We start from the raw sequence: 22652 nt of genomic DNA, 5'->3' as shown, positions 1-22652 counted from the left end.
ATGATGTGGAGTCAATAGTTTGATATGCATGTAAGGTAAATTGACTAAATTCACTAATTAAACATGGAACTACGCGTACAGAATGTGATTATGGTTCTTATATCAATTCATATATCTTAACAAGTCTTTATTATAATTATATTTAAGAAAATCCAATCAATAATACAAATATCAGAATTTAAAATATATGAATTGGGAATATATTTAAAATATATCTTAATAAGCCTTTATACTTATTCTAGTCACTCAAGACTCTTAGGGCAACTCCATTGGTGGAGTGTTAGCAAAGTTGCTAAGAACAATAATTTTGCATAAAAGTAAATAAAAGTGAAGTTAACAACTTTTTAAGAAACTTTCTATTTTTATGGGTCCATTGGTAGTATCTAAAATTGGGGTCCTTAATTCAAAAAATTTATTTTGGAAATTATTAAAGTTAATAAATTTTGTTTAATAAATTTTGTTTAATATTATATATTTATAAAAACTTGAAAATGAATATATTTCATAAGATTTTAAACAATTAATACATAAAAGTATATTTAAAACACATTACAAACACAATTAATTGTAATCTTGATTGGTGCCAAATTTCTGCCATATATTCTCAACCAAATCATCTTTCAATTTTTGATATATTTTTCAATCATGAACTTCATTTCGTCTGTTCATTATCATTATGTTAGTGAGATTTGAAGACATATCTGTTGAATATGCGAGATCAACTTGTGAAGTTCTGCTTGTGCGAATGTTGCAGCATCAAACTGAGTAGTGTACTCATCTCGTTCATCTTCTACTATCATATTGTGCAATATGATACACACTCTTATTATTTTTCCAATTTTTACCTTATCATGGACAAGAGCTGGATTCTTTACTATGGCAAATCGAGCTTGTAAGACGCCAAAAGCACGCTCGACATCTTTATGTGTGGCTTCTTGACATGTAGCAAATAAAGATGATTTCGGATCTTGTGGCATTGGAATTGATTGGATAAAAATAGCCCAATTAGGATAAATACCATCCGTGAGATAGTAAGCCATATGATATGCTCGTCCATTGACAAAGAATTTCACTTTAGGAGCTATACCTTGTAATACGTCATCAAAAACTGGTGAGCGATCGAGAACATTGATATCGTTCAATGTTCCTGGAGGTCCAAAAAATGTGTGTCATATCCAAAGGTCTTGTGAAGCTACAGCCTCTAAAACAATTGTTGGCTTTCCAGATCCACGTGTGTATTGACCTTTCCATGCGGTCGGACAATTCTTCCACTCCCAATGCATACAATCTATGCTGCCTATCATCCCGGGAAATCCGCGCAACTCTCCAATATCGAGTAGTCGTTGAAGATCTTCTGTTGTGGGTCTTCGGAGGTACTCATCTCCAAATAAATTAATGACTCCTTCAACAAACTGTTCCAAGCATAACATCGCCGTGCTTTCAGCAAGCCGGAGATATTCGTCAAACGCATCAGCTGCACAACCATATGCCATCATACGGATTGCTGCTGTAGATTTTTGTAGTGCAGAGAGACCTAACCTTCCAGTAGCATTTTTTCGTTGTTGAAAGTACGGAACTTCAGCGGAGAGTCGCTCAACGATACGCAAGAACAAGCTTTTGTTCATTCTAAAACGGCGACGAAAGAGGCGAGGAGAATATGTTGCATCTTCACTGAAATAATCGTTAACAGATCCATAAAACCCAAAGTTTCACTAAATGGATCCATAGCCAAGTTTCTAGTTGGTGTTTAAAAGAAAGAAAGAAGGTTGTAATAATTAGGCGTGATTATGGTTTGTGCTTAAAGGGATGGAAGAGTAAGAAGAATCGTGTATGTTTAAAGGAAGAGATAGAAGGCGTGTTTATGGTTTGTGTTTAAAGGAGAAGGAAGAGCAAAACCTAAAGACTAGCAATCAATGGTGCAATTGGAGTTTATGGTTAAAGGTCACATAACTAGCAATCAGTGGGCCTAATAAGTTTTTACCTAATGACACAAAACCAACCATTTATCATAGAGCACAACCATTTATCACATAGCAAAACCATTTAACACAAAGTAGAAGTAATGGTACACTAAATAATGATTTGACAGTTAGCTACATATCAAACAAAATTAAATAAGAAAACCATTCAAAGCTCTCCTTAGGTAAGCATTTAATAAGCTAGTGAGACTACTTCCAATTGGTTTGTTAAATGAGATTAACATTGACAAAAGAGAATATAGAGGATACCTTGCTTTTGCTGTCATTGCATTCGGATCAAATTGTCCTCCTCACACCCAATACGTCACCAAGGAGTCAGAGTTGTACTGGGAAAGATAGACACTGATGAAACGACGAAGAACATCACCGGAAGCCATGGAGGTCGTAGGAACTGCAACTAGATCTCGTTGGTGCTTTCTTGACTTCAGAGCTTGGAGGATCACTGCAAAGCAAAAGAAATACTAAGATAACACAAAAGGACCTTAAGAAAAAACGAATCTTAAAAACAAACACCAAACAATTAAATCAAACTACAACAAATATAGCAATTAGCTCAAACCTATTTTCATCCTGATAATTATAAACACAAATAACAAGAACACAAATCTAGAGGATACCTTACACAAGTCAGAACAAGAACAAATTCCTCACAAGCTTCCTTTAACGTTTTGTATATTTTTTTTTTATGCAGAGCTCTACTTCAATTAAACAAATTCGAAGCTAAAAAAACCCAGGAAACAAAATAAAAAAAGAGAGAGGAAAAGCTTGAAAGAGAGAACGTCCTTGAGAAAGGAGACGATTAGCATCGCATAGATCTCTAGCTTTGGTAACTTCAATTCCCAATCGTTTTAAGAAGATGATAACCCATCTGAAACTAAAACATTAATACATGAAGTCAAGCATTAGCAATTAGCAATTCCCAATCGGCTAAACAACCTAGAACTCTAATTTTGTTAACATCAATTCCCAGTTCGTTTAACCCTAATTTCTTATCACATCAAAAACCTAATTCATCATGCTCTATAACTGAAATCAGAGAGATTCTTACCAATATAAACAGTTTGAAACATCATTTGACATCCACAATCGCCAAATAGAGAAAGAGACGAAGAGATGAAGTCGGAGAAAAGAGCGAGTAGAAGAAAAAAAATAAGTTATTTTTCTTTCATCCAATCAGAAGGCAACATGCATAGGATCCTTAATAGTTCTAAAACTCCTTTTGTAAACATCGATTGTTAACATTTTGCTTCACTTTTACATTTAATTATTTATTTGTATTGCTAAGCAACTTTGTCAACACTATCTAAATACCACCAATGGAGATGATCTTATTATTAAGATCCATGTAAAAAAAAAAAGAACAACTCAAATCGAAAAGGGATAATAATAATAATAATCAAAAGACTAGTACTGATTATTAGATTGGCTTCAAAGACGTGATTTTAGTGTTGGATGTTGGATGCATGGTCAGGTGTCCTTGCAGCATATTTAAGATCAAGTTCACGTGTCCTTGCAGCATATATAAGATCGATTTTTTTCATAAGCTCCACGGATTCCCTCTTGACAATTTCCAATTGGAGCTCACGTTCTTCAGGGGAAATCTCATCAAGATCATCAAGGGTTCTCAAGCTAGGGTCGTGGAGGGATTTTGCCATGTGACATAACCAGTCCACGTAATCTTGCCCCTGGCGATGGCTACCAGCACACACGAGAAGTCTAGCAACAGCGGTCAGATCAATTCCCGCCTCAGACAACAATGCATATAGCTCCTCCGGTTTGTTCGCCGGCAAGTAGGGCGCAAACGCACACTCTCTTCTGCATTAAAGAAGATGATGAATACTACTATATAATTGAAGAGAAGATGGCGACGTAGATATATATACACACACACAAATATGGAAATTTTCAAAGCCCTCGATCTCCGTCGCATCCCAAAGGCTTTTTTTTTTTTTTGGATGCGCGATATCTCGCTCCATGTATTTATTATGAGTGAATATTTCCTATATGTTTAGGGAAAGTCAGAAACGCTTAGAAGAGATCATTCAAATATCTTTGTTAAAAGTACTATTCTCATTAAAAAAAAAAAAAAAAAAAAAAAAAAAAAAAAAAAGACTTATTCAAATATTAAACATCATTCTCTATTAGAGTGTTTTGAGATTTAAATTTGAATAGGAGATGGGAAGATGTAGCAGAGATGAGAAGGAAGATTAGAGGATTAGCTTCTGCTAAAGATCCAGGATTGAGCTGGATTGAAGTGAACAACACAACAACACACAAGTTTTCTCCTCTGGTAACACAGAAGTAAGTCGAGCTCAAGATGAATTACATAGGCTAAAGAGTAGACTATGTTGTACAGAGATCACCATCCAATGAACAAGATTCATTCCTTATGCAGCAGAGAACAATACACAAGTTTTCTCCTCTGGAGACCAGTCTAACACAGAAGTAAGTCAAGCTCAAGATGAATTACATAGGCTAAAGAGTAGTATGTTGTATAGAGATCACCCATCCAATGAACAAGATTCATTCCTTATAACACTTGTTTGTTCAGATTCAAAGTTGTTATAACGAAGTATTGTCATTTCAATTCGAAATCACTTGTGAAACAGAGGAGAAAGTAACAATCGAAAGATCATAGAGTAAAAAAAACACAAACTTTCTCTGTTTTCTAGTTTCCGAACACAAGTACTAAAATGACAAAGACACACTAAGAGATCAAAGAACAGAAACCCCAAACAGAGAGACTAAAAAAAAAAAAGGCAAAGAAACTGAAACCCTCTAGCAAAGACAAAAGCTTTGATGTAAAGTCATCTCATTTGAGTGAGTTCCCTGGTGTCGTGATGGAGAGATCCGGCCAAGCAAAGTACTCACCAGAGACAAACCCACCGCCGACGTTGCTCTCTAAGCCCTCGAACTGCCACGTGGCTGGCATCGGAACAGCGTGATGACCACCGTTACTCCCTACATTCGTCGTCCCAGCATCACCCACAGTTGAAAACGGCCACATCGCTCTTCCAAGCCCAAAGCTGACTTCATCAAAACCCGAACCGAGTCCGATTCCGAATCCGCCGAGTCCAATAACCGAACCGGATCCGTTTGTGGCCGTCGCAGCAGCGTTAGGGTTCAACAGAGAGGTGAAACTCCCGCAGAGAGACAAAGCACTCCCCTTTGCGTCACTTTCAACGCTGTGAGTACAGCCGTTAGAGATAGACGACTGAGGGAAGAGAACAGGCGTAACGCAACGAACGCCGTTAGCGGAAGAGACGACAGAGTTAACGGCAGAAACAGAGGAGGCTGAGTTGGAGGAGGAGCAAGTACGGGAGCGTTTAGCGCCTTTGCGAGTACCACCGCCGATGGGAATGTCACGGAGAGTACCACCGTGAGTCCAGTAACGACGACAGCCTTTGCAGAAGTGACGAGGCTGAGAGAAGTTGTAGTTGTTGTAGTAACAGAACTTGGTGTTGTTTGAGTCACAACGAGGACAAGGAAGCTGCTCTTGCTGCTCAGTGTTCGGAACTGCTACACCGTGAGGCTTCATAACTATCCGCCGTGAGTCACCGGAGTCAGACGTCGGCATAACCGGAGAAAAAATGGAAGCTTTTTTGTTTTTTTTATGCGAGTTGAAAGAGCGGGAATCGAAGGTTAAAGGTTGAAGCTTTATTGTTTGGGTTTGTTATAGAGAGGTAAAGGTTGAAACTTTAGGGTACGAGAGACGGAGAGAGTGAGATTTTTTGGTTTTTATGGAGATGAGAGAAGAGGACAGAGAGAGAGAGAGACATGCGCAGATAGAAATGGGGATGGAGAAGAAAGTTTCAGGCTTTATTTTATTTTTTTTGACAGAGGGTGTTTGGTTAATTTTAGAGGCCACGCTCTTGTCTTTTAATTTTGTCTTTTTATAAAGATTTTTTTGTTAGGAATTGGTTGAGTCGGCTATGGGTTATTGTAAACAGTGATACGCTCTGTTTTTTTCATCCCTATGAATGAACACTACGAAGTCGGCTCTCTTCATACGTAGACGGCTCTGTTTTCAAAGTTTTCAGTTTTGAACAATGAATAAAAAACATTAAAAGTAATCACATTAATAATACATTAATTACTTAAGTGCCTGGTGGTGAACATGAAGGTAACATATTTTCTTATGATCGTCGCAATATTTGACTATAGTGTGTAGTGTGGCACACTATCTCACATATTTGATGCATATGGAAAATGAGAAACGACCAAAAAAAAAACTTCAACGAGGTAATGATTCACCGTTGTGGTTTTGTTGATATAATTTTTGGTACCTGCCTAAATCATCTGAAAAAAAACATCATGATATATATTTTAGTCTTGTCTTTACCAACCTTATAAATCAGTTTTTTGACAAAGGAGAAAAAGATAATTATTGTACTTATGTGACTAATAATGTTGAAAGTTTGGTCATGACGTTTGCTTTTATATATGTTTAAAGTTTAAATTACTACTAGTAATGAACAACAGTCAAAACACTCAAAACTAATAATAATGACATAAGTAATTTTTATCTTCTTCTGTGTAATAACGAAGACACGTTGATTATAAAAACCAAAAAAAAACAAAATGATAGAGTAGGTCGCAGTAGGCAACACAGGTAAAAGACTATTGAGGTTATCAATGTGTACGGTCATTTCCAAGTAATTCTACATTTATCTTTTGAGAATCTTTCGATTTTTATTTAAATTTTTCATGCTTATATTTTATATACAATAAATTTATATAATTATATAACTAATTACTATTGATTTCGCTTTTGACTAATATTTTGTTTTGCTAAAGAAAAAACAAGTATTTTAGTATTCGTAAATCTCCTAACTTATAGTATAGTTTTTATTCAAATGAATGATTTTGTGTAACTCATAAAAAAAAATCAATATTTTTGTGTCGTAAGCGTAAATCATCGGCAATTAAAAAAGATAAAATGAATGTTCCAGAAAGTTGGAAACAAGGGACACGTTTTTCTATCGTCTTCGTTACAAAAAAATATTTGAAAAATGGTTAATTGGATTTATTGTATTACTTTATTTGAGAACGAAAATTAAAGTACTGTTTTATAATTTGTTGGATCAATCACGCAGGCTTTTGAAATTAAAGTCCAAAAAAAATTGATCTTGTTTCATTTGTTCGCTGTCTTAGAAAAGACAATACTATATTGTTATGTACCAGAAACCTTTTGTTTGTTTATTACTCTATTTATCGATTGTTCCCTTTCGAATACTTTACAAATTTTAATTCAAACTGTATATAGACAGGTGACACAGTCGCTTATCAATTTTTGTGTTTTTAATTTTAAAACGGTAGTGGCGGTGGGCGGTGTGGACTATGCTCGTGTTTTCATCACTAAATTTGTATTACTATGAATGATCATTGATCTAACTATATAACTACATTCGCGTTAGAAATTATTACGTTGATTTGATTATGACAACCGAAATCAGAATCTATCTTAGTCAATATACAACAACCAAATTTGTAGTGGAGTTTGATCTCTCAAGGACCACAATAAACACACTAAACCTAAGCAATATATATTTTATTATACTAAGATTTTAAAGTAAACATCATAGGACGAAACAAACATATAACCTTTTTTTCTAAGAAACATGTTACATGTAACAAAAAAAGTTGTTCATAAGAAACTCATACGTTTTAAACCATAAGTCTCGTTTTTTTCATTTTGTTACATATGGAAAACACATAAGATGAGTATGACAATTGTGTGATCTAGAGTAATAGGATTGTTTCATGTTTAGTTCGAAATAGAGATTGAAGAACTTGTTAATAGAGAGATAAGGAAGAGTCCGCAATCAGAGGAAAAATTGTGTAATAATAATTCTTCACGCCTTGTCCCGACACTTCCCATCATTCTGTCTCTCTCCGCATTTCTCGTTCGTTCTTATCTTTTCTTTATAAACAAACAAATGTATAGAAATATATTATTATTGACGACTTTTAAGAACGTCAAGAGTTACCCTATAAGACTCATAAGATGACTAAGACAAACAAATCCTAGTATGTTTTTTTTTGTTTTTAAAGTAGAGTATTCTCATACTGGTCTGGTCCATATAAATGTTGTGACAAAAACCTTACAAATACGTACGTTACGTAGCAAAACGGGTAAGAGAGAGAGAAAAAAAAAAACAAAACTGGTCAAGGAGACAAGAGTGAAGCTGTCGGGGTCGGGATCGAAGGAGGTGGATAAGCACGCGCGGCCGGAGGATGATATGACCCACACTTGACACTACTGAGCCACCTCTTCCCCCACTTCAACGACTTTCTCTCTCTTCTCTCAAGTCGCTTTCACACCCAAAAACAACGAAACTTGTAGAAAGAGAGAGAGAGGTGTGGTGTGGTGTGGCATGGTTTGTGTGTGTTGGTGCTATGGGACGATGTGTCCTATTTGTTTTTGCAGCCGTCCTTTCGTTGTCGGATATTCGGGTCCGGACTCCGGACCGGTCCTATCAGATCAAAACCACTGACACCCTCCCCCTTATTCCCTCCCTCTCTTTCTTCTTGTCTTTTTCTTCCTCAATCCACTCTGTTTTCTGATTCCAATTGATCCAATCCAATGGGTATGTTTTTTTTTTTGTCCTTTGAACGTGCATGAAAGAGAGCCAAAGAGGGCTAGCTTCGTCTTTTTCACGTTTATCTTTTCTGGTATTAACCCAACGGTCCAATATTTTTTTATCCTCGGTTACCAAAAATAAACAAGTATATAACTGATTATTCCCTTCGCTTTTCTATAATTTACTTTGTTTTTTTTGCTTAAAAAAATGTGAGTGAGTTCTTTTACTCATTTAGACTAGTGTGATTCTTAGTATCCGACACTTGTAGATTCCAAGACAAGACAAACATCTCTCTAAAATATCACTTCAAACGTTAATAAACCATACCTTAGATTTGTTGCGCTTGAACATATTATATGAAACTAAACCACACAATCTACAATATAATTTGAATCAGAAAAATATGTTACAAATGTTTTTAAAGGTACTATATATAACCATTTTCATAAAACAAATAAGAAAGATTCTCACAACAGTCGAAAAAAAAGAAATTACATTTATAAAAAAAAATAAGACAAAAAATGGGTAAAATCTCAAAGGTCACGAAGGTGGAGGACGTTAAAGGGAGTAACGAATTTGGAGTCACCGTAAAGCAATTTGTCAGCAATGAGAAGATTAGCCGCTTCGGTAGGATGGTACGCGTCCCAGAAGACATGCTTTGACCGGTCCGTACAAAGGCTCGATGTTGGTCCACATGGCAATATCCCCGCCAATCTCCCTTTCGTCTCACAGCACGCCTCACTCGCCGTCCTAAACCCTATCCATCATTTTCCACAACATATATTAAATTCATTATTAACATTTTTTTTATAATTAGTCAAAGAAACAATCCTAAAATGAATGCTAAACGGATATCTAAAATCATAACAACTAATTCATACTAGATTATTAGGATTAAAGTAGGCTAAATTTTTAACAAAAACTAATACTCTTACATACAAATTACGCAACATTGTTCAAAAGTAGCCAAAACTAAAAACCATGCAATGATAATATATACTAACTTTTTTTTAGAAAAATAAGAAATAAATAATTCTCTTCTTACTAAAATCCAACACTCTTAAGTGGTCATTAGATGTTTTGAAAGGCCCATGGACCTATATAGTATATATTCTTACCGTAGTTTTTGAAGTTGACAATGAGGTCCATGAATAAATCATAAACGTTGGCATGAACGAAGTGTGCGTCTTTGAAACTGTCTTTCATTTCCACCATCAAGAGATCTTTGAGACGAGCATTGTACTGAAGAGCCAATTTGTTTGCCAAATCAACACACTGCTTATCTTGTAGTTGATTGATCAATTTCTGGTACGGTATACATCCAATTGGAGCCACATTTCCCACCACAAATTTCCGAGCGTCCAAATCATATAATCTCTACATTTGATTTTTTACAAACGTTCAATTAACGTTAACTACGTATAATAACTTTTTGTCAAATGTAACTATGTAAGTTGTGTTAACGTACCTTGAGCTGGTTGCGGAGGTGACTAATCATGTCATCAACAAAACTATCAGGAGTTTGTGTTAGCCTTGCTTGAGCAGCGACAAAAGGGACTAGATAGTTGTTGAGAAAATCATTTGAGCCGATGACTATGGAGAATAATGACTTTCTAATGTAATCTCTAGCCTTATCTTCACCTAAAAGCTTATCAAACTGCTTCCTTGTATTGGTAAAGTAATCGACTTGTATGTCCATTCCTAATCGATTCCCCTACAAAATCGTAATTTTTCAAATTGTAAAACATATACACAAGTCCATTTTGCATATGTGTGTACACAACCAAACATAAATTCGGAGTCAAAAAGCAAAATTTAACACATATTTATAAAAATAATTAACATAGAATTTTATGTAAACGTTTACCACCAACCAAACGTGACAAGTAATATACGACAGATAATGTGTGCATGGACACGAAGAGGCTTACAAATACACTTCCTGTAGCATTGAGAATTCCACCAGCACCTGATGCATAGTTCACACCATTTAATATTGCTTCACCACTTGCATTTGGTGCTAAATATGGAACTGCATAACTTGGCTGCCCTAACTTTTCTCCTATACACAACAATATAAAATTTAAATAAACATTAGCATGGATGATAATGAAATAAAAATGAAATTTTGATTTATATTTTGGATGCAACACTTTTTGTTAATATTACCAACGATGTCAGCTATGGTACGACCATTGGTAAACCGGCCGGTTGGATTTCCACGAGATGGTTTGAAATCGATGCCGTTAGGAGGACTATTGGCTCTAGACAACGTTTGAAAGTAATTATTATTTCCTGCATCTACAAGTGAATCACCGAAGACGAATGATGCGGCTAAGGCGTTTTTGTCTCCTGCGCTAGCAACTCCGAAAAATATCGTTCCAAAGAAGAAGAATGGGACGAAGAAATTAGTTTTTTTCATTGTCATGAATATATGATGATTCTGATTTTTAAATTTTGGTTTTTGTTGTTCTTTGACAAAGACGAGTTTATATAGATAACTCTTTTGACTAGTTAGTTAAGAAGGTATGAGACGCAACCTCATGCATGTGTTAGATTTTGAAACCGGGTTGTTTAACAAACAAAGGGCTTTTGTTATGGTCAACATATTTCCAATACTTTTTTAATTATTATTACAAAACAGATAAAGTTAGGACACCAACACTGTTGTGTGTTATGGTTTAGAAAGTTTGAAAATAAACTATCCCTGTTTTATGGTTTATACTCCTTAACTCTATATAGCCTCTACTTTATCAAAAAAAAAAAAAAACTCTATATAGCCTCTAAATACATCATCCTTCTAAACAATTTTATTTAATTAGAGAATTTTTTTTCTTTCTTTTCTGGTTAGAAAAATACGAAGCTATGCATCCAAACTTACGTATTATTTAACTATTATTATGCATAGTCGTCATGGAAATAATATAATTTCATATTGAGATTTGATTTTTCTGTTTTTACTAAATACCGGAACCGACCGTGAAATCTCTTAACCATCGAACCACCACCAGCTTATAAGATGTTGAAATGTTTATATAATTTTGTTGTTTTTTTACTTGGATGTTGGATCCATGTGATTATAGTTTTGTTGATCAGTGTTAAATAATGAACCGTTTGTTGGATCTGAGATGAATTTGTCACAGAAAAACAATCAATATTATTTAAAAAAGGGCCTTATAATGATGATGTCTGATGTTGTGTGTTGTGCATGACGCACCAAACATCACATTATTAAAATGATTCAATGAAAGTTGAATTAACTTCATTGCCGTTGGACCACTTAAAATCATAATCCATCATGTCCCATTTTCTTATGTAAGAAGAAACTTTGACTAGTAGTAACAAAAACTATAAAGTAACATACGATTGAAAAATGGAAGATGACAAAATAATAGTGCCAAAAGGATTATAACTTGAAGTTATTAACTTCCTTACTCAATTACTCACCATATGACTCGTGTCCACTTCAATTCCCATGGTCGGATAAACGAGTAGCTAGAGTCGGTCCAGAAGACTTGAGATCTCTAATTAGATTCAAAAGAAAGAGTAATGATTGTGACAACTAACACTAGAATGAAAATTTATGTTATGATTAGAGTTTTAAGGAAAGAACTCTAATCATAAAATTCATTCTTGTGCTATGATTCGAGTTTATGAACTCTAATCATAAATTTTGTTGATTAAAATTTTGCAGTGGGGAGGGGGGAGTAAGGTTCTTCTCTGAGCCATTGTAGACAATGTAGAGTTATATGTCAAACAAATTGTCATAATTAATCTTGGTTAAGGCGAACCGGAACTCCATGTAATTAAAGGGTTTGTTAGCATTTTAGTACGTTTTTGAAACTTAATTGTCAAAAACATACATAAACTATTTATAATAGAGAAAAGAGGGTGTTGTGAGATAGATGGTCGTAGAGATAGAATTTTGAGTGGGATCTAGGGGAGGGAAGAACATTACTAAAAGGTCGTAGGCAATAGTTTTGGAAAAAAAAGAGGAGAGAGTGAAAGGGAGAAAGCAGAGAAATAGGAGAGAGAGGAAGTTGGTTTGATTTTTTTTTTTTTTTTTTTTTTTAAATTTCTTCTTTCTTATACGCTCCCAACAATCTAAAACAAAAATGCTGGCTAATTAAAATTTATTTTTAAAAATTTTAAAGATAGATAAAAATCTATGTTTTTTATTTGTAATTTGATATGCAGTTTGTTTGATGATTTTATTTGAAAATGTTAAATATGTTTTACAAATTTTGTATTTTCGTACACCTTATTAAGTGTACAAATGTATGTATACATTATTAAGAGTACAAATGTGTGTACATATTATTAATAGTACAGATGCATATACACATTATTAAGTGTACAAATGTAATTTGTTTAATTCTTTGGGTTCTAGATGTCTTTACAAATGTTTGTACATCAATGGTTTTGTAAAAATTACATATGTACACTTAATAATGTGTACAGACATCTGTACTTTTAATAATGTATACACACATCTGTATACTTAATAATGTGTACAGATACAAAAGATATATATAATATATTTAAAAATTATTAAACAAAATTTGATATTACTTTTAATAATGTGTACACACATCTGTATACTTAATAATGTGTACAGATACAAAAGATATATATAATATATTTAAAAATTATTAAACAAAATTTATATCAAATTTTAAAGAAAAAAATATAGATTTTTTTTATTTAAAAAGTTGTCTAAAAAATTACATAAACAATTATTTGAAAAGATCAAAAAATGAAGAGAAAAAGAGAAGTAAAATGGCATAAATATAATTAAATATAACTAAGAAGATTGCTTAATAGCAAAAAAGGCTGAAAATAGACAAATATTGATAAAAGTGGTTTTTTCTAATTATAAATAATGAATGTATCTTATTCTTAATTATGTTTGAAAAATGTATCATTTTGCCGAATATCTCGCTAATTAAATTGCTTGAACGTTGTTGGATCAATCACTTCAATATAGGTTAATTACAGTTACATACACATTTGATCAGTTTAATGTTGTTTACAAACACAAAAATTCTTAACTACTTTTTGGGGCTAATCCTCCCTTGAGCCGAGAAGCTAGGAGCCACCGATAACTCCGACGGACCACCACCAGAACTTAACTGATCAGGCAACCGAAACTCCTGATTCACCATCGGCGGTGATCTCTCCGACACACGCCACATCTTGACCGACCTATCTAAACTCCCACTATACACAATCCACCTTCTCTCACCGGTAGCCGATTCTTGATCTCTCTCAACCGCCAAACACTTAACCGGACCAGCATGTCCGGTCAAAATCGAAAGACAAACATGCTCACCACCACAACCACCTTCTGGTCTCCTCCACACACGTATCCCTAAATCAGCTGAACCACTAAACATCAAGTTCCCCGCCGCCACTAGACAAAGCACGGCGAGTTTATGACCTTTCAAAACGCCGCCGTTTCTCATATTATTCTCACGTTCCCAAAAATTAACGGTTCCGTCAGACGAGCCGCAATAAATCATCGTCGCGCTCTGATCAACCGCGATCGCCGTGACGGCGCAGTCTTGTTTCAGTAACGTCTGAGAGAAGAAATGTTTCGTCTCTTTCGCTTGATCTTCTCTTCTCCATACCTTAACCGAACCATCAGCTGAACCGGTGAAAACCAAACCATCAAAACCCGAAACGACTGCGTTCACCGCGTCTTCATGAGCGCTCACAGATTCCAAACACCGCAGATCCGAAACTCTCCAGACTTTAAACGTTTTATCCCAAGATCCAGAGTACAACAGCCTCTTATCTTCGCTTAACGCGAGACACGAGATCGCGTCTAAATGTCGAAACCCTAACGCAGCGCTGCTACGGTTACGTCGCGTGAAGTTGAAGTAAGAAGAAGGAACAATGGAGTTTCTTATGTAATCACGTAGGTTAGGCATTGTACCTACTCGACGGTGAACGTTTGAATCTTTAGACGAAGCTTTCCACACACGTATCTTCCCGTCTTGATGACCGGTGAATATTTTATCTCCGGCGAGTACGATGGCCTTAACCAATCCACTATTCGATTTGAAACTCGAGAACTCAACGTTGTTTTTCCAAACCCTAATGTTCTTGGAATCAGATCCCGTGTAGAGTAAGTCACCTGATGTAGCTAATGAATAGATATGACCTTCTTCGCGAACAAGAGATCCAAGGAGAATGTTTGGAGAGTAGTTTGTTTTCTCGTCTTTGGTGGTATCCCCCGTACCTTTGGCCGAATGATACGGCGAGTCTACGGCGGATGGATCGACTTGTACGGACCATGGTGATTTGGATAATGGAGAAGATGAGTCTTCGGAGGGAGAGATGTCGACGTAGGTTATGTCGTAAATGTCTGGATCTGGTATGGTTTCTACTTTCTTTAGTTTTGTAAATGCTTGGCCATTTACATCTCTGCTTGAACCTTTGTTATGTTTTGAAGACATAAGAAGAAGATTAATGTGTTGTTTTTGTTTTTTTTGGATTTAGACAGATTTTTTTTCGATTATGGAGAAGGAAAAAAAGGTTGGGGAAGATGGTGTCTATATGGAATTTATGGAAAATTTTGACGTTCTATTTATGGTTTCTTCAAAATTGGAACCGTTTATTTCGGAATAGGATTCTTTTAGAGATGAATACGAAGTATAATCCGATTTCTATTATTAGGTTTGATTACATATTTGATGACCAATCAATTGAATATTTATAGTAAGAGAAAAAAAGAAAAAAAATAATCTACTCTTTTTCATTTACAAAAAGTACAACATCTCAACTAGTCTACTCTACTGTTATAGTAGACGAAGGCGGTGTAAACAAAAAATAGTCTAGAGTTGCATCGCAACTCCCTGGAATCGAACCCATGAATAGCCACTTGTTAGTTCTCAAGTCGTACCCATGAACCACTCGGTTGTCATTGTAGACTTTACAAAACTCCAACACTAAACACTTCCCGTCGTAAGCTGCCACCTTCCAACGAATCAGCCTCTGTTCGTCCAGCACTCCGTACCTAAACTGCCTAACGAGGACCCACTTGGGATCAATGAGAGTATTCTCGAGGGCGTAAACGTTAACTACTCCTTCCGTCTCCGATATCAAGGTTAGGTTGTTATCGTCGGCAGCAAACAATGTTTTCAAACTAAGTTCCTGGGGGAACTTGGTCAAGATTAGTCTTGCATGCTCTGTTTCGGGGTTGAAAGCAACGATGCTTCCATCGGTTCGTAGCCAGTGAAGAGATCCGTCCAAGTAAACAGGTTTTTTCATACGGTTATCGAGATTGCTTTGGCTGCAAGTAATATTCGTTTTCGAAATTCTCCATGAACCTCCGGCGTTAATCTCGAATTCATACCTCGTTTTGTTGTACTCTCTCAGCTCGGCCATGCAAAATTTTTTGAAACTATGGGTGGTTTTATCAATATGATCAACCGCTAACCCTATGTACATAGTGTCCCCAAGATAAACATTTAGACGACTATGGAATTTCCTTGACCAAGGATGATCCAAGAATAGAAACTTCTTTGTGAGAGGATTTAGGACGCATAGACTATCAATGGAGAGTAGAAGAAGACCAGAGCAAGAGCCTAGAATTCGAGACACCATTAAGTTATCTTTGGTTCTAGGTGACCTAGAATCGCCCAAAGAGTGGTAGCAAAGCAAATTAGAGCCATATGTGGAGATGTGAAGTAAACTGGACCCAAGCCGAGAAAAGTATTCTGATTTAAAATACGGGTCGTTGGATATATGCCATAAGAAAGCTCTATTTGTGCATTGCATCACTGCCAAAGATTTGAGATCCAGTCTGAAGAGAACTTCGTCGAAGAGATGCCATGGTAGGCCGTCCATGATCTGATAAAAAATTTGCGTTCAATTTTTTTTTTTGTTACTTGTTCTTGCCATAATTCTTTGATTTATTGACGTTAGCAGCAAATTCCAACAAGGAAACTGATTTGGTAATAAATCCCTATAAGAGGAGGACTGGTTTTACAGTTTTTTGTTTCTTTAAAAAAGGAAACGTTAAAAAAAAAAAAAAAACATATTAATATCTAAAGAACAAATTGTCTTCTTCTATCACTACTCGTAATTTTATTTATTTAGATTAAGCACGCTTATTTAGTTTTGACATCTTATTCTCATTCACTAGATATAACTTTGTACACACAATCCTAATGCTATAATTCATATTCTTTTTTTTGTTTGGTTGGATTTAGACAGATTTTCTTCGATTATGGAGAAGGAAAAAAAAGGTTGGGGACGATATATATCTACATGGAATTTATTGATTTTTTTTATGTTCTGTTTATAGTTTCTTCACAATTGGAACCCTTTATTTCGGAATAGCATTCCTATGGACATGAATACGAATTATAGCGTTGTTGGCCGGACAAATATAAAAAAGAATACGACTTATAGCGTTGTTGGCCGGGGAAAGAAAAAATGAAGAATTAATGCGAAGTATATCTATGTATATATCTATATATATAGCTTACATAAATCCATTTTCTGTTAGTAGGTTTTATTACATATTTCATGCATGACAATCAATCGAATCTAAATTAATAAGAGAAAAGAGAAAAATTATAATATACACTTTTTTTCATTAATATACAAAGTACAACTTCTCATTTACTACTGTACTGTTTTAGCAGAAGAAACATATTTTTTTTTTTGAATGTAGAGCATCTTTAGGTTTCGTCATGCTTTATTGATTCATAATATATATATTTTTTTTTTGGTTAAAGAATTTAAAGCATGATGAGTTTGATGTCGTTACTCGTTATATATGTTGAAGTTTTAGATATTTGAGAGATTTTGTGCAAAGTGTTAAACAACTTTAAATTAAAAACTAGCACACACATATTAAACGTAGTGAACAAAGAGAGAAGAAAACTTATAAAAGCACTAGCACATGTTCATTGACTAAAAGACACATGTTGTCTACTCCACTCTTCTTCTTTTGCTGTTGGAATCTCCCACGTCCAAAAACTTCGACGGAGGCTTCACCATATAGCTTCTCAAACAGTATTGGTTTCCTTCTATCTTCTTCGACCGATCGATGTTTCCCAAAATTGTTTTCCCCTTTTTTCTGACAAAATTCCATCACTCACCAGTCTCATAATTGATCTTACAGAGGATATACTTCGATCACAAGCCCGTATCATCTCCTCTTTCTCCTGAAGTCCTATCACATAAGATGACGACGGTGCAAACTGAAAAAAGTCAAGAATTGCATTGCACCACACTATAATCGAACCCATGAGCCCCCAGTTGTTAGTTCTCAAGTCGTACCCATGAATCATTCGTGCGCTAGAGTTGTCGTAGTCATTCTTAGTCTCCTCCATCAACACTAAACACATGCCGTCGTAAGCTTCCACATTCCAACGAATCAGCCTCTTTTCGTCCAGCACTCCGTTCCGGATCCGACTCCCGAGAACCCACTTGGGGTCAGTGAGAATATTCTCGAGGGAATAAACGTAAAACACTTCCTCTGTGGCCGATATCAAAGTTAGGCTCTTGTTGTCAGCAGCGAACAAGGTTTTTCGAACTCAGTTCCTTGGGGAATCTGGTCGGGATTAGTCTTGCTTGCTCTGTTCCCGGGTTGAAAGCGACGATGCTTCCGTCGTTTCGTAGCCAGTGAAGAGATCCGTTCAAGTAAACAGGTTTTCTCATACGGTTGTCGAGGTCGCTTGTACTGCAAGTAATCTTCGTTTCCGAAAATTTCCATGAACCTCCTGCCTTAATCTCGAATCTATAGGTCGTTTCGTCCAAGTTTTTCAACTCAATCATGCAGACAACTTTAAAACTTTGAGTGTTTCGATCAGTTTGATCAACCGCTAACCCAATGTACATTAGTGAGTCTCGCCGAGCAGTTTGGTAGAGGACAAGGCAAACACCTTGACTTGGGTTGATTCAAGAATCGAAACTTTTTTGTGATAGGATTTGCAACGCACACACCATTAACACCCTCAACGGAGAGTAGAAGAAGGCCAGAGCAAGAACCCAGAATCATACACTCCAGTGATACATTCTTTGTTCTCGGTGGCTTAGAATCGCCCAAAGAGTGGTAGGAAAGCAAATTAGAGCCATAGGGGGAGATGTGAAGTAAACCGGATCCGAGCCGAGATAAGTACTCGGATTTAAAGTACGGATCGTTTGATATATGCGATTGGAGGGATCTTTTTGTGCATTAATTGCATCATCGCCAAAGATCTGAGATTCACTCTGAAGAGAATCTCGTTGAGGAGATGCATAGGTAAGCCGTCCATGATCAGAGAATTCAACGTGTTTTAATTTGCTTACTTTTTTTCTATTTTTTATGATGTATTGTTGCATGTATAGTTCTTGATTTATTATAGACGTAAATCACGTAAATTCGAGCAAGTAAAAGGATTCACCAGATATCTATATATATACTAGATTTTAACCCGCAGTACACCGCGCACATATAATTTTTATTTTATGTTGTATCCATTTATTAAATATTAGATATTTTGTAAATGGAGGAATAACTAAATTTTTCGATTATTATGCGGCTAAATATTTATATTAATTTTTAACCCGTAATATACTTCATGACCATTTGTTTGTTATATTAAGTTTGTTTTGTTTAGTGTTTAAGATTCTATTTTGATTTTTAATTATTATAACAAAAAATAAGAGATCTAAATACATAATTAGTAATTTATACGCTATGATTAAGTCACATTTTTCCTAATGATTTGATTATTTTATACAATCTTAGTTAAATCAACTTGATTTTATGTCAAGTATTCTAATATTAATTGTGTTGATAAATAATTAAATCATGATTTAACCCGTGTTAACACAAATTTAATAATATTTTATTAATTCCAACATGTTATCTTTATAACACATCTACAATATAACCACATTATATAGTATTTTAGACTTTTTTTAGTTTTACATATTCATAATAATTAAAAGTTTATTAATTTTATATATGTTAATTATAATATTTAAATAAATGTCAATCGAAGTTTTTATTTCGTTAAAAATCAAAGCTCACAGGTTCTGGAAAACAAAATGAGAATCAAATTATTGTTTTATTTGTTTGCGAAAGATTCAGATATAGAATATCTTCAAAACATAATAAAATGTGTGGTTAAATATATGATAGTTTCTATTTCCATATTGATTGTTGTTATTTTTTAGTTGGAATGAAATGATTAATATTTAGGAAACAAAATCTGGAGTAATGTTAGTTTTGGAAAACTTTTAGGGATTAATATTGTAATTAACTTTTTAAATAAACAAAACTAAAAGGGCATAACACAAAATGTACTTCAAAAATGTTAATATAGATATCTATTCTATTAAAGTTGAAGTACTCACTAGACTCCAATTGGACCATGAATTTGTTTTGGTAGGTTTTTCATTAAAAATGATTAGAGAATCACTTAATTTAATTAAATTAACCTATAGTTTCGATTTATCTAAATGACCATTATACACTTGGGTCGATCACTTAAAACTAACCGGGTCGGGACGCGGATCCTCTCTGACCCAAACATAGAAGAAAAAAATTCGCGGATCTGTTTGTTCTCCAGATTAATAATTTTTGGATCCTGTATATTATTTGATTCAAGAATAGTTAAACACACAACCAAACAGAGGTATAATCTCTATAAATAAGGAAACTGATATCAGAGTATTTAATGACTTCAGTAATATCAAATATTAACTACTACCATACTTAATCCCTATAATTATTAAGAATATTAATAATAATGAGAAATCTTTAATACTTATCAATTGTGACTTTGTTGCTTCCAAAATAATCAATAGATTAAATACGAAATTGTATATATATGTAAACTTATTTGATTTGCTTTTATATTGTGAGATATTTACGGAAACAACAAATCAACTTAATACAATTAAATAAAAACAAATCATCATTTAGTTTAGATTTTTTAATATTTCCTTATCGAAATTATAGTAATTAATTATGATTAGTAAAGATGGAAAAAAAATTGCAGAAATTATATATATGTAAAGTTGTAAACTAATTTACAGAAAATGTGTATTGTATATCCCACATCGACTAAATATTTTGGAATATGATTCATAATCACTATAAATATATGACTAATATGTTTTGAGTACAAATGAGCAGGAAACTTGATTTATCAGGTCTCCAAATTTAACAGTTTAATTTGGTTCTATATTTGAGCATATTTAAACTTTTTAAAAGTAAACATATTATAATATATTTACGTTTTTAAAAAAGTTTAAGAGATTATAAATATTTAAATTTTTATAGAAAGTTTAAATTATTATAAATATTTGAACTCCGTCGAAAGTTTAAAATATTATGATATATTTAAGTCTATAAAATATTTAAGTAATATTAATATTTTCACTCTTAAAAATTTTAAAAGTGAAATCTCAAATAAATCTGAGATTTTTATTTTGTTAACTTTATCTACTTAGTAAAAAGTCAAACAAATAAAAATTACGATAGTGAGGGAAAACCTCAAACAAAGACAACCAATGTTGTTTTTAAAGAAGTTTTCCAAAATCTCCATTAGGAAAAGGAATGGTAATTACTTCCTAAATATTTGGTAAATCATAATTTTTTTTGAATGATATCTATACTAATAACTCTATATTTATTCTATTTTGGTGTACAGGTTAAATACAATAAATGGTTGAAGCAGTTAAGGAAGGAGTATGATACCTCCATCAGTTTATAAGTCTTGTCTAATGTTACTATTTTTAATTTTTTCTTCTCTTATTGTTTACTTTGGATATTAAAAATTCATAAACATAAAATATTATTATTATTGCTACAGCATGGAATTATATATTTTGTTAGTTATTATTTTTTGTAATGTAGTTTTGTAATGTAGTTTTTTATTTTCACTTATTTTCTTTGTTTATATATTGTTTATTTGTATATTTAGGGTTATATAGTGTATAGATTTTTTTTTTGTATATTCGGGGTTATAACTTTACCTCCAAGATGTCCATAATCAAAGAAAAAGGAAAACTATCTGTGGGTGGCAAGAAAAAGGAAAATTAAAAAAACAAATTACTAAAAATAAATATAACTTCGTGCTGTAGCACGGGTGATTCCCTAGTATATATATATATATATATATCCGTCAAAGAAAAGAAATGGTTAATTTTACAGTTTATTTCTGAAAAAGGTATTTTTTAACTTTATCATGTGAAAAGGAATTACAAAAAAGGAAACTAAAATTATCATATCAATTATCAAAAGATATAAAGAATTTTTTTTATTATTCTTATAAAAAAAAATCGATTATCTCTTTAGATAAAAATTTTAAAAAAACATACAATTTTTTTTTCTTCAAAACTCTTTTACATTGCAAATTTCAAATTCTTCTTATCATTAATTAATCTACTCTATTGCATAATAATATTTGCATGTAAAGGGTAAGCTGTCCATGATCCGAGAAATTAGGGTTTTTGCTTAGGATTAATTGCAATTTCCAAGATATATCATACATCCCTTATAATAAAAGGAATGGTTTTATTAGTTTTTTTTCTTGGAAAAAAGAAATTGTTAAAATTAGTCGAAAAAATAAAAGAAAAAAAATAGTAATTAACTTAATTAATCACGGCATGAAGTGCGTTAAGTATATGAATCTACATTTTTTTTTTTTTTTTAAGACACATACCATTGATAAACAGTCCAAGAACTCTTGGCAGCCTGTTTCGGATCATACAAGGGATCGAACAAAAGAACCTACAATACAAAGAGGAGTACAACATTATCAGTTTATCACTTACGGCTGGAACACTCAAAACCAAGTAACTAAAAGAGATGAAGACCAATCCTTTGCGCTCTTGTCAGCGGATCAAGGCGACAGCGACAAATTAACAACTAATGTTTTTATTAAAAAAAATATATACACACTTAACACATTGCTACCACAAACTAGGTGATATCGACATATAGATCAACATCAACTACAGTATATTATAACTTCACATTGCTACCAAAACGAAAACTACGTGATATCGATATACGTCTAACTTCTTAACCTTTTCATGGTTCGTGTAAGTTTTAGCAATATCCTCTAGGAAACAA

General features: G+C 33.7%; 2 protein-coding genes and 3 pseudogenes across 3 annotated transcripts; all 5 read right to left on the bottom strand.

Moving 5' to 3' along the window:
* Positions 1-4538: 4538 nt before the first annotated feature.
* LOC104791267 (dof zinc finger protein DOF3.4) lies at positions 4539-5971 on the bottom strand. Its single transcript, XM_010517102.3, has one exon. It carries the CDS (start codon positions 5554-5556, stop codon positions 4792-4794), a length of 765 nt encoding a protein of 254 aa, XP_010515404.1. The 5' UTR covers positions 5557-5971; the 3' UTR covers positions 4539-4791.
* A 2949-nt stretch (positions 5972-8920) lies between these two features.
* On the bottom strand, positions 8921-11110 carry LOC104791264 (GDSL esterase/lipase At3g50400). The gene is made up of 5 exons (XM_010517100.3): positions 10733-11110; positions 10495-10625; positions 10032-10277; positions 9682-9940; positions 8921-9320 (listed from the first exon to the last, which is right to left on the bottom strand). Exons 1-5 carry the CDS (start codon positions 10989-10991, stop codon positions 9097-9099), a joined length of 1119 nt encoding a protein of 372 aa, XP_010515402.2. The 5' UTR covers positions 10992-11110; the 3' UTR covers positions 8921-9096.
* Positions 11111-13524: 2414 nt separating this feature from the next.
* Positions 13525-15306, bottom strand: LOC104791263 (protein JINGUBANG pseudogene; annotated as a pseudogene). Its single transcript, XR_015559544.1, has one exon. The product of XR_015559544.1 is annotated as a protein JINGUBANG pseudogene (transcript).
* Positions 15307-15355: 49 nt separating this feature from the next.
* On the bottom strand, positions 15356-16417 carry LOC104699040 (putative F-box protein At1g57580 pseudogene; annotated as a pseudogene).
* Positions 16418-17607: 1190 nt separating this feature from the next.
* LOC104699039 (putative F-box protein At1g57580 pseudogene) lies at positions 17608-18837 on the bottom strand (annotated as a pseudogene).
* Positions 18838-22652: the final 3815 nt, after the last annotated feature.

This window comes from Camelina sativa, chromosome 6, assembly GCF_030686135.1.
Source record: "Camelina sativa cultivar CO46 ecotype springtype chromosome 6, ASM3068613v1".
Taxonomy (NCBI): Eukaryota; Viridiplantae; Streptophyta; class Magnoliopsida; order Brassicales; family Brassicaceae; genus Camelina; species Camelina sativa.
This window is presented reverse-complemented; position numbering and strand designations above follow the sequence as displayed.